The 12,647-nt window shown below is 38.6% G+C and overlaps 1 protein-coding gene across 1 annotated transcript in view; it reads left to right on the top strand.

Moving 5' to 3' along the window:
- PAPPA2 (pappalysin 2) overlaps positions 1–12,647 on the top strand; it is a 289,210-nt gene that overhangs the window by 101,830 nt on the left and 174,733 nt on the right. Inside the window, exon 3 of the mRNA XM_030823938.1 lies at positions 10,898–11,043. Coding sequence (XP_030679798.1) covers positions 10,898–11,043 — 146 coding nt within the window. The remainder of the gene's footprint in view (positions 1–10,897; positions 11,044–12,647) is intronic.

Genomic DNA, 12,647 nt, shown 5'->3' with positions numbered 1-12,647 from the left:
ATGCACCATTTCTTCTACTATTCTTCACATGGCATAGTTGCCAGATTTTCCTCCTTTTTAGTCTACCTCTTCTGGGCATGTCTTCCAAAGTTGTAATGCCCTTAAAGAAGGACAGCACTGATCCAGGACAGATCCATTCATGGCAGTACATAGTGTTTGTGCCTAGGATTGCAGCCTAAGAGTCTATACATTTTCCCCCAGGAGAGCCGTGGAACACTGTTGGCAACTGAAATCTATAGGCATTCTCCTCCCATTGATTGGTGTTAAACCGAGAGTTTCTAATGCTGTATTTTAGTAATTGTTTGTGTGTGTGTGTGTGTGTGCTTAAGTGTAGATTTTACGTCAGAAACTTTTAGATTTTACCTTCTGAGTTTACTCTCATAATTATAACTTTTTTGAGGCCAATTTAAGTCATGTCGTTCGCAAATTTGACAAACTTACATCATCTGAATTCTTGCAAGACGTTGATTAAATTACTGAATGAAATAGGGGCAAATACAGAGATCTGGGCTAGGGATATAAAAACTTTTTGGGGGAAGTCCAAGGATTTAGTGTGAGTTGTTATAAATCTGTAATTATACACATTTTCCACCTTCCTTATAAAGATCTCATGAGAGATCTATCCAACGTCCTGTTGAATCAGGGACACACTCTCCAAAACAGTGTCTTGCTCTAGAAAATTCAACAAAATAATCAAAACAACAACAATAAAATGTGATTAGTTTTGCATGATTCTTTTTTCCTGGTGAGCCCATGATAGTTCCAGTAATTACTTCTTTCTTGTCTAAGTAGTAAAAATTTGTTTATTTAATAATGCATTGAAAATATTTCTGGGAATTGACATTGAGCTCGCTAATTTATAGTTTCCAAATCTCTCCTGTTTCCTGTATCAGGAGTTGAAACATCTTTCAGTCTTTAGCCTCCTTGCACCACTCTATTATCTGCAAATATTGGAATTATTTGTTACATAAACACCAAAACAGGTCTTTTTGAGGTCTTATGAATAACTGCTATGATTCTGGAGACTAATTCATTCAAAAACAGTTCTCGCACTATTTCTTCAGTCAGCTGGCACTTGCAATTTCTCTTTGTCGCATTATTCTTTTGCTTAAATATATCTTTCCTGACCTTTCTACCATGAGAATGAAAATCAGATATTGAAAACACAGTTGGAATAATGTCTCTGAATCAGTCAAGACATAGTTGCAAAAAACAGAAACCACTGTAGCTATTTTAACCAAAAGGGGATTAAATACAGGAATTGAGTTGCCTCCAAAATCTTTGTAAGGGCTAGAGTAGTAGAATTGAGGTTGAACATCTAGAACTATCTCTCAGAATAAGATTATGGGACTGGTCTGCAAGTGGAGCTGCTATGCCTGCCACAGAAAGGGAGGTGGGAATTCTGAAGCTTCCGCTGGAACTGCCAGTTTCAGGGACATGCTGCCCAGCAGCTGTCTGGAGATCAAGAAACCACTGATGCCATGCTTAAGTCATGCTGTGCCTACTGGATCCACACCAGCAAAGAGGGTTTGCCCCATAGCTTGTATCCGAAGACCCACATTGCTCATGGCTGGATGCCGGAACACTATTGCCCAGCCATTGCAGACAGAGTAAGTGAAGGCAGTGAAAAGGAAGGCGGTTGTCTCACAGTCACCTTTTAACTCTAACATGAAGAACACAACTGATGGTAGACTGTAAATCTCATCCAAATCCCTGGGTGCAAAGGAGCTGGAGAAATGTAAAATTTAGCTTCTCTGTCCTCCAGAACAGTAAGACGGACCAGAAGGAAGGTGGAATAATTATGTGCAGACTAATGCACAATATCTACCACAAACTTCCACAGTGCCTTATTAATGTTTGATTATCTAAGCATATTTTTCACTCTGTCCTTTGTTCTTGCATGTAATTTTGTACACACTTCTATAATGGTGGCTGTCACATTGTATTTTAATTATTTGTTCATATGATTGTCTTGCTCATTGACTGAGCTCCTTGAAAACAAGAGCGGTGTCTTCTGTATATTTTCATTGACAGGGTCTAGCACAGTGACTTGCAGATAATAAGGGAAACCAATTTAAGGCTAGAAGGAAGAATGCATGCTTGGGAATTAGAGGAATTCAGGTTTAAACGTTTCCTCCAAAACTTACAATCTATGTGATCTGGGGGAAGACACTTTACCTCTGAAAGCCTTGGTTTCTTATCTGTAAAATGAAGTAATTATGCTAACCTCATAAAGTTGTTATGAGATTTACATGAGAAAATATATACAAAGCATCTGGCATACAGCCAGGACTGAATTAATTGTGATCAGTATTATTAGTAGTAGTAAATAAATGGTGCCAGGTAAATAAATTATTGAGCGGATTTCCACTTTAATAATTATTCATCTTGGTAGCAAGGCAGATTTCTAAGAGTTCAGGTTTTCTTTTCCCTTCTGTATCATTATATTCTATTTTTCTCAATGCTCTGAAATAAATACATTTTAAAATTTATCATTCTTTACATTTTTTCATGTTTATGTTGGTTCAAGCCTTTTTTTACTCTATTTTTTAACCATTTTATGCTATTCCTCCTTCTAAAATCTATACGTGTTCTCTTAAAATTTTAGGTTCCCAGAGAGTTCTCTTTTAATATCTGGTTCTTTTTGATGCCTTATATCTTCTTTCTGTTATATTGGGACAATCTAGAATTAAATTGATTTTTAAATTTTCTATCCTTCCACCTACAAAAGGCCATTTTCCTCTTGAGAGTCCTAGGCATGTAATTGTTTCCTTTTTGGAAATCTAATTTACCAAAGCTTGAAATTTTAGTGTTATCAGCCTGGGCTATTGCAAATACTAAAAATATAGAGGTTTATTTCAATAAGGAAATTTATTCACTCAACATCACCAGCTAGTTATTTCTTATTAGTGAGAATTAAAATCAAACTATTATATCTCTTTGTTGTTTCTTGAAATTTTTGAGTCAAGACAAGTATTTATTGGAGGTGCTGTTGCTATTAGCAGAAGCAGCCTTCAGGCAGGGATCATCTCAGTTGAAGTTGGGGCTAATCACTGTATCGTCTTCTGTGTCCATTTTGGAACTTACCTTTGGGAGGTTCCAAAAGCACTAATGGAAGTTCCACACTACCCTTTGTCTTACCAGGCCAACTGTAGTTTGTGCACAGGAGAGTTTCATTTCTATTTTATTGTTATCAAAAAGTTCCCGTCATGGATTGACTTTAGGGCTTGAATGTAAGTGTGCTTTTTTCCTTTCTGCATTGTGGGATTGCCTCCATTCCCTTGCTCCTTTTAAGCAAAGTATACCTGCTCCTTAGACATAAGCCATGATTAGCTCCCTGCCAAGTCTGAAAGATAACCCTTGCTTTCCTACATTATGACTTTTGAACTTTGTTTCTGGCTAAGTAGATATTTGAAGCCATAGGTATTGTTATTCATAATAAAATTTATTGAATGTTTATGTGTGACACTATAAAGTGTCACATTTATGAAGATGTTATCCATTTTTTACCTGCCAATAACTGTATGAGGTGGGTTTCATGTAGTTATTTTCATCAGTTACCATAACTATATAGTTATATATTATTTACTATATTTTCATATAGTTACTTTCATTATTCCCATCTTACAGTTGAGGAAGCTGAGATACATTGATGGTAGGTGCCTTGCCAATGCCACATAGCCATTGAGTGGAGGAGGTGAGCCTAGAAACTAAGTTCTTCTGGCCTGAGAGCCTGTGCTCCTGACACACTGGCTCCCTTTTGACCATTTTCTCTCAAGTTCTCCTGGGGACCTCTTCCACTACACTTTTCTTTTGTGTGCTTTATATTTTGTCTTTCCAAGTATCTGTACATGACGAGTTATCTATTTTTATCCTACCCTTCTAAATAAATTTTACTATATGGCTTTCTTGATATGGTGGGTAAAATATTGCCAAAAACTGGAGTGGTGAAATACACTCTTTTCCTCCTCTTGAGTCCATATTTCTGGCCTCAGGGTTTTCTAAAACAAATCTTTTTATTTGATACCATCTTTTAAAGCCAGATGTTCACTCTCTTTATGCTCTTTTATTTTCCAATGGTATTACTTCGAAGTGAAAAGAGATGTATTAGTTTTTGATTCTTGCTGTAATAAGTTATTGCAAGCATAGTGACTTAAGATAACATGAATGTATTGTACTTCTGTAGGTCAGAAGTTTAACATAAATCTCACTAGGCTAAGATCAGGATGTCAACAAGGCTGCATGCCTTTGTGGAAGTTCTAGAGGATGATCTACTGCTTTGCTTTGTCCAGTTTCTGAAGGCTGCCTGAATTCCTTGGCTTTGGGCCCCTTCCTCCTTCTTCAAAGCCTGCATTGTAGCTGTCGCTGATCCTGTTTCCATCACTGCATCTCTTTCTCTGATGACACATAGGAAAAGTTCCTTGCTTTTAAGGACTTGTATGATTAGATTGGGTCCACTGGGATAATCCAGAATAATCTCCTCATCTCAAAGCCTGTACTTTTAGTCAAATCTAAACAGTCCTTTTTTGCCATGTAAGATGACATATTCCCAGCTTCCAGGGACTAGGACATGGACATCCTTGAGGGCATTATTCTGACTACCTTAAAATATTATGACACTAGACTAAGTCTTTTCAATCTCTGATTGTTTCTTTTATTTCAACCTCAAGTTTTTACAACACAAATATTTCTAGAGAAAATTCCATTTTGCTTCTAGTAATATTCATTTCCACATGAATTAGCAAACATGAGTTAATGTTTTGTGTATAATGTCTCGTCAGGTTTTCCATATTTGAATTTCAAGAAACAAATATATTCCTGGTTGATGATGTTCTGGTGATGATAATGTCTGGTCTCTTCCGTGGCCTTCACAAGGGAAACAATATTCACCACTATGTCTCTTCTTTCTGGGGTCATCAGCAGTTGGTTGATTGTACTGAGGGGGTGGAGTGAAGGAGAGCAAGGAATGAGTGAGGAATTCTGCGTTTTCTACTTGTGTCGTAGAAAGAGTATTAGAAGTGGCACCAATTCAGAGAGGGACCAGGGAGGAGAAATGGGTGTGGGGAAGATTGTGAGCATTGTCTTAGAGATAAACTGAATATCCACAGTCCACATAATGCTGTGGGCATGAATGAGCTCTTACTACCATTAACAATCAAATTACATTAGCTCAATGTGTAACTATAAAATCTTATCCTCATACAATGTACCTTTTTGGAGCCTCCAGAAGGGTGTGCCTTTACAATTCATGCCCACCAGTTCCGTGGCTCTCCTGCTATTTACCATTGAACACTGGCAATGGTATTTACCTTGTCTGTGGACACTCAGCATTTCCAGATGATGCTCTGCCCTATTTCTCTGGGGAAAAGCTGGCCTTAGAGAGTTGGTGCCTGATGCAATCTAAGGCTATAAAACCCTCAAGGGCCAGAATGGTGCTGAAGTCCCTTAATTCTTGCCAGAAATGGAGAAAGCAGCCCTTATCCTCATCAGTACTTTGTTTTGTTATTAGGAATTAAAGCAGAACTGCTTGTCTATCCTGGATTTACAAATTTTTTATGAAGTTTAGTTTCTTCCTAAAAAGCTCAAAATCCAGTTTGTAAGATTAGGTAGAGGACAAAATGCCAATGTGTTCCTTCTCTTGTCCTTGATTTTTAAATCTTTCCATGGACACAGGCATATACTTTCTCTGTATTTAACCAAAACTCAACCCTTCTTGCAAATCTACTCGTGGAAAAACAAGTCAACAGATTCACCAGCTGGAACATTATTTCAGATGCATTGAAATTCACTTTGTCTGAGTTTCTTTTGTACTCAAATAGAGCCACCAATTACATTGACACACTGACTTCAAGGTTTCTGTGCACAAACCAGGTAGAAATATTGAATTGCTAGGAAAGGAATAAAAATCTAATCTTAGAGGAGAGGAAGGACTAGTTACATTTATGTTGGGGAGTTATTTGTATAGTGACGGTGCTTTGAAGTTTAAGAATAGAAGGGTTACCAATGGTGAGCATGGAGAGTGAGAAAATAATGGACCACAAACAGAACCCTGGAAATAACTTTTAAAAATTAGAACAGAAAAGAGGAACTCACAATGGAGACTGAGAATCATTGGTCTCTAAAGCAGGAGGAGACCCAGGAAAGAGTATTGCAATAAAAACAAAGGAAGTAGAGAGTTTTAGGAGGGAGAAATAACTAATAATATAAAAATGCAACAAGAGGTTCCAATAGGAGAATGATTTTTTTTAAATTTTCTGGGCAGAGAAACTTAAGCAGTCAATGACAACTTTAATGAAAGCAATTTTGATAAAGTAGTACAGATGAAAGCCAGATTATAATGGGATTAGGAGGTACATGGAAAAAAAGTGAATGGGAGATGAAAAAATTATTCCTTTAAGAAGTTTGAATTGGAAAGGAAGAAGAAAAAGGAGAGGGTGTTAGCTAGGATTTTCTCAGAAAACCTCATCTTGTGGGATCGGGGAAAGGGAATACAAATAGGTAAGGAAGTAAATATGTGTGTGTGTGTGTGTGTGTGAGAGAGAGAGAGAGAGAGAGAGAGAGAGAGACCCAGTGACCCAGTGATAGAGTGCATGATAAATGGGCTTAATTTTATCATCAAAGAAGGAGGTATGAGCATCTACTAAGAGTCATGAAAATAGCAAATTGAGGTGAGAGGAGCAAAAGAAGGATATTGAAAATTTCAAATTACCCCTGGAGAGGAGAAGGCCATAAACAATTAAAAGTACAGACAAGTGGAACTGAAAATCTTCATGAGATGGGAAATGAAAAAGAAACAAATAAATCTGAAGAAGGGCGACAATGAGAATGGATGGGCAAAGGGAAGTGAGTGAAGATCATTAGAAATAGGGAAGTCAAGAATAAGACTGTGTTGGCCGGGTGCCGTGGCTCATGCCTGTAATCCCAGCACTTTGGGAGGCCGAGGCAGGCGGATCATCTGAGGTCGGGAGTTCAAGGCGAGCCTGACCAACATGGAGAAACCCCATCTCTACTAAAAGTACAAAATTAGCTGGGCGTGGTGGCACACGCCTGTAATCCCAGCTACTCAGGAAGGCTGAGGCAGGAGAATCACTTGAACCAGGGAGGCGGAGGTTGTGGTGAGCTGAGATCATGCCACTGAACTCCAGCTTGGGTAACAAGAGCAAAACTCAGTCTCAAAAAAAAAAAAAAAAAAGAATAAGACTGTGTTTTCAGTGGATGCTTCACACAAATGCTGAAATTCCTCAGGTGATGATAGGAGGTGGAGTAAGGGGAGAGCCCAGGAATCAGGGGGCTGGAGCTCTTTACAGAGTAACCAGAAAACAGAAAAACGAAAGGAAGTGGGGAGTATATGGGAATGAGTAGAGTTCCATGCACCTAAGAGCAAAAGGAATTTTACAGGAGCAGAGAAAACTATGTGTTTGAAGTTGCACTGAGCAACTTGGAGAATGCTAGTTGGTGCTTCCGGGGGCCCACAAGTCCCAAGGTGTGGGCCCAGTGAATGGGGAGAGGGATCAGGTCAAAGGTGATATTCCCTTGAAGGAAGAGGCAGTGCAGTCAGGCTCCTCCTCTGGAGTGGGTTTGCTCTGACTGTGGGAAGTGGGGCTGTGGGTCCCAGTCTCAAGGTGCACATCCATCCTTTATGTCTTGTTTTCAACATGCCAATTTTTGATACTGATTCAACTTCCTTCAGACAGCAGACAGCTCAGGATCTTTTTCTTATTTCTGGCTTCCTTCTTGAATAATTTCTATCAAACTACAATAAGGCTATTTAACTAATAAACTACAGCACAAAGACTCACTTTTCCTACACTTTTACTTTGTTTAGTTGAGAACTAAGCAGTAGTTGAAGTTTGCGTATACATTTAGATACTGGGATGTGGCTGGAGAGCCAGCTGTCAGGGGCATGGCAGAAGCCAGAGAGAATGCACTAAGGCGGGGAGGCAATGAAACATGGCAGACTGGAAACCCTGCAATGGCTAATCCCAAACTAGTAGGTGATGGTCATAGAATGGTAAAGCAGATGTGCACTCTCCATGGGGCATGTCAGAACTAACAAGCTTGAGCAATGCGGCAGAACAGCTTGATATGTCAGCCCCAAGGACAGCCTGTTTCTGAGGCAATTTTTATAAAAACCAAGATATAACTTTGGTCACTCTGAGTCCTTTAGGGATACATGTAGGTGAGTATCCTTATCTAGAGTGTAGAGAGCATGAGGAAAGGTAGATCCTGGCAGAAATTAAGCAGATTAATTCAGTTCATCCCCTTTTAATACAAAGTTCTGGTCAATGCATGCCCCTTTTGCGTTTCACTGCATTTATGTATGGCATTCTACCTTCCCTTAAATATTAAGCTAATTTGAATGGCAAGTCTATCTTTTAATCATTACTGAAGCAAGGTGCTAAACTCTAAATTTGAAAATAATATCCATTTTTTTTTCCTTATCCTAAGCCCATGAACCAGATTCTGGTCATATTGGTTGAGAAGCTAAGACATATATCTTCATTAGCTCCGATTAACTTTTGAAATGGTTACCTGTGTTGCAATAGACAGAGCATTCTGCATGTAAAGCAGACACAGTGACCTCTACGTGTTTAGTCTCATTGGTTTAGAGAAAAGTCTGGATAGTGGTCTTTGTTTCCAGCAAAATAAGGGTTTCTTCTATCAATTCAATTAATGACTCTTTCTAGCTTTTTAAAATGTATTCTTTCCCTTATACTTGACGACCTATATCTGTATCTCCGGGAAATACAGGAGTCTGAGTAACCATACCCAGTTTGCCACCAGCATGACATAAATACTGTCATCTGGAAGGGTAATTTATGGCTGGAGAGAGGATTGGGCAAGGAATAAAAGGGAGATGAGGAGAACCAGCTAATGAGGTTGGTGGTGGAGGAGGAGGCCCCTTGGAGGGTGCTCAAGATAAATTAGTGGAACTGGTGGGTTAAGGGAGGATGGGAGGGTAGTGTCCAAGACTGGTAGATGGCAGGCAGAGAAGCCAGTAACACACAGATAGCCCAAGTAAGCCATGCCAGGAGCAGGGAGGTTGGAGAAGTGCCTGAGGAGAAGAGAGAGAAAGCTGTCAAGTTACCAACTCCCAATTTTAATTGGAACCCAAGAATAGCAACAGAGAAAGGGTGTGGCTTTTCTTCCTTGGTACCCTGAGCTGAGCCCATGCTCAGTCCCTGATTCTCTCTTCCCCTTTCTTTTCTTTTCTTCTCTTTCTTTTTCTTTTCATTTCTTTCATTCTTTTTTCTCTTCCCCTCTCTCTCTTCTGGCCTATTGAAATATCTCCAGGTTGAAGACTCACTTGATATCATCATCACCCCCAAACCATCAATTTGTCAATAAAGGAAATTATAGTTATTTATAATAAAGGAGAAAATAAAGAGAATATGACTAATATCTTGGGAAAACCAGGCAACAACTCAGAAAACATTGTGTCTTCTGGAAAGCAGCAGGAGAACTATCCCCCTGATCACATATGATATCATCTCATGGAGTTTGGATGATTTCTTGCAGCTGAGAGCTAGTTTTCCAAGATATTATAAGTCAGTAAAAGATAGTATTTTAAAAGCCCTTTTCTCCTAAGCATCTTTGGTTCTAAAGCAAGATCTTTTTTTGTCTTTCCTTTTATTCCTGTTTTTGGTTCTGTTCCAAAAAATAAATAAACAATCTTTGGGATCGCCCTTTCTCAGGTGCTTTTTGCCAGCACATCCTACGCTTGGATGAAATAGATGGCATCAACAATCAAGAGGCAGAGCAAGCTAGAGGGGAAGGGTCATGCTGTCCTAACATGAGCTTCTGGGGTGGTATATTTCAGTGTCTGCAGCTCATCTACTAGAATAGCATCAACAGAGCATAATCAGTAAAGGAAATTTCCAACCTATGTTGCCAGGCTGTCTGCCCAGCTGACGCTGTGATAGGAACATTCCTATCTCTGGAATGGCAGACCATGACCACTGTGGGGAGCATCTAGTAAGTCTAAGGGGCCATTGAGCTCTGGTTTGGTTGTTCCTTCTTAAAAAACACTTCAGTGAGAATAGCAAGGCCCTGTTTGCTTATGGTAAAGTTTTAAGTTTCACTGATGCTGAGAAGCTAAAGATCTTTGACTATATATGAGTTTAGAAACAGACCAAATGTTTGTTTCCTTTTTTATAAGCCACAAGTCATGTGTTTTTAATAGACCTTTAATTCTGTGCATCAGTGCAAACATAATATTTCCTAGTGCTTTCAAAGTCACCAATAAACATACTAGGTATCATAAAGTAATTGGAGTAGGGTAGAGTTTCCATGGATTCAGGGACTAGAAAGAGAAATGTCTATACAATTGTTATGCCTTGCAGTAGCTTTATTATGTCCTTCCCTGCTTATAACTCATCTCATTTTTTCCTCTTTTACTTTATGTTTTCTATCCTCTATTTCCTTTTTTCTTTTAAAAATAATGCTTGAAGTAGGCATATACTGGAAAAGAGATTGAACTGGAATTCAAGGATCATGCAGTGTGATGGAAAGAAAAAGAAACTGAGAGTTGGAAGGCCTTCTTCACTGTGGCCTGAGAATAATTCTCAAGGCAAAGAATTCATGGTATCATTAGGTTTATCTTGCAGAAATAATCTGGGTGTAGGGTGGGGATTTGATTATGATGTCAAATATGGAGTATCCATACAAACATTATAGTGTTTTAAAAAGTCATTATACTATTTATTGGAATAAGCATCCCAAATGTGTATTAGTGCCTTTTCTTCTGGTCTTCATGACAGGCTGATCTCTGCCCCATGCCCCTCCAAAAGGTAATGCTGGGCTGGGAGTGCCATTAGAATCTGATTAGGTCTGGCTCTGCTATTCTCTAAGTACCAATTCTTTGCTGTGACATTTTCTCATCTTGCATGCTCTCTAGGGCATACATGAGTGTGAAGGAGCTGAAGGAGGCCCTGCAGCTGAACAGTACTCACTTCCTCAACATCTACTTTGCCAGCTCAGTGCGGGAAGACCTTGCAGGTGCTGCCACATGGCCTTGGGACAAGGACGCTGTCACTCACCTGGGTAAGTGAAATGAAGACCAAACATGGTAGGAAAAAAACAAAGAAGGCTGAAGGAAGCTTGCAAAAGTAAGTTTGGGGAAAAAAGAAAGACAGAGAAGAAGCGAATTTACACAGTGAATTAACTGCTTTGCGCTGAGAATGGCTCTTGGTAGAGCCTGTCAAAATGTTTCAGTATAGACAAGTAAGAGGTATTAGAGCAAACAGTGGCAAATGCTCAGGATGTTCTAGACTGAATCTATAATTTAAATGCAAATAAATTGCTGGCATAGAATAAGATCATTTTAAGTCTTGCAGAGCCCCAGGTGGGGAACTATCAAAATATCAAGAGGGTGGCTGGACTGTGAAACCTGCTTTACAGTGATCATTGTTCCAAAAGACTGATGGGCTTCTTGTATGGTGTGGACTCCTGAGAAAATCCCAGGAAATTCAAAAGGTGGGGCTTGCCTGCTCACCGGGGAAAAGAGTGGATACCTTAACACAAAGTGCAACTACTGAACACTTAAGAAAGACAATCCTTTTTACAATGTCTTATTATTATAAAGGGAAATCTTACTGACCAAGCAAGAAGAGTGATTACATCCGTTTTATAAACATATGGATAAAGAGTAATTAATGAACATAATTAGTATACATTTCCAAAAAGTCCTAGATAGCATTCTATAAAAATTTATTTTAAAATGAGTTACCAAAATTGAGAGTAATATTTTGTGTTGGAAAAAGAATGGTTAGACAGACTGGAAAGAATTTTATAAATTATTTTTAAAAGGTACTGCAAAGTTGGTCTTCCTAGTAATCAAATAAGAAGCAGAGAGGAATAAATTAAATAAATAGAACATAATGCTGTATATGTCAAACACCTGGTCATAGTGAAGTCTAGAACATATTGAATTGACAATCATAGAAAATATGAACAAGTATTCAAAAGATAACCAGTGTTGTAGATTGGGGAAGAAGGAAGATGAGCAATGTGTTAGCGATAGACAAAAAAAAAAAAAAAAAAAAAAAAAAAAAAAAAAAAAAAAAAAGAAAAGGTTGCTGTTCAATGCTGTTTAAGTGTGAAACAGTGATGAAAATCCACAGAGTGAATCAGATTGAGATCCAAAAGGGTTATATATACCAGAAAATGGAGGCTATATGCAAATGTATATATACACATATATGTATAACAAATTAAACATGCAAGGATCCAAATTAAATGCTTTGCTAGCATGCATAGCTGGGTTTCATTGGCTCTATAGTACCTGATTCAGTTTTAGAGCCCTGCAATCCTTTTATCACTAAACTGTATTTTTAGTTCTCAGTACATGTGAAATCAGAAATTTGTGATGTTAGTGGTGGCCTGAGGCTACCAAGGCAAGTGCACTGTGTGTGTTGATAACATATTGTCAAGTTCCTTAAGTAAGGATCTGATCTTTTCAGGGATCCAGTATAAACCAAAGAAGGCATTCAGATTTATCTACAATTACTACAAGTGAAAAATAGGGAACGAGAGGTTTCAGGGTGGGATGAGACATTTTGTTGGGCCTGTCAGAAAACAAATTTGTAAGTCATAGGCTGCACTTCATGGCTATTGGTTTCAGGAACAGTTCTGAAGGATTTTTGATA

This window comes from Nomascus leucogenys, chromosome 12 (genome assembly GCF_006542625.1).
Source record: "Nomascus leucogenys isolate Asia chromosome 12, Asia_NLE_v1, whole genome shotgun sequence".
NCBI classification, from domain to species: Eukaryota; Metazoa; Chordata; class Mammalia; order Primates; family Hylobatidae; genus Nomascus; species Nomascus leucogenys.
The sequence above is the reverse complement of the archived record's forward strand: the minus strand, read 5'-3'. Positions and strand labels throughout refer to the sequence as shown.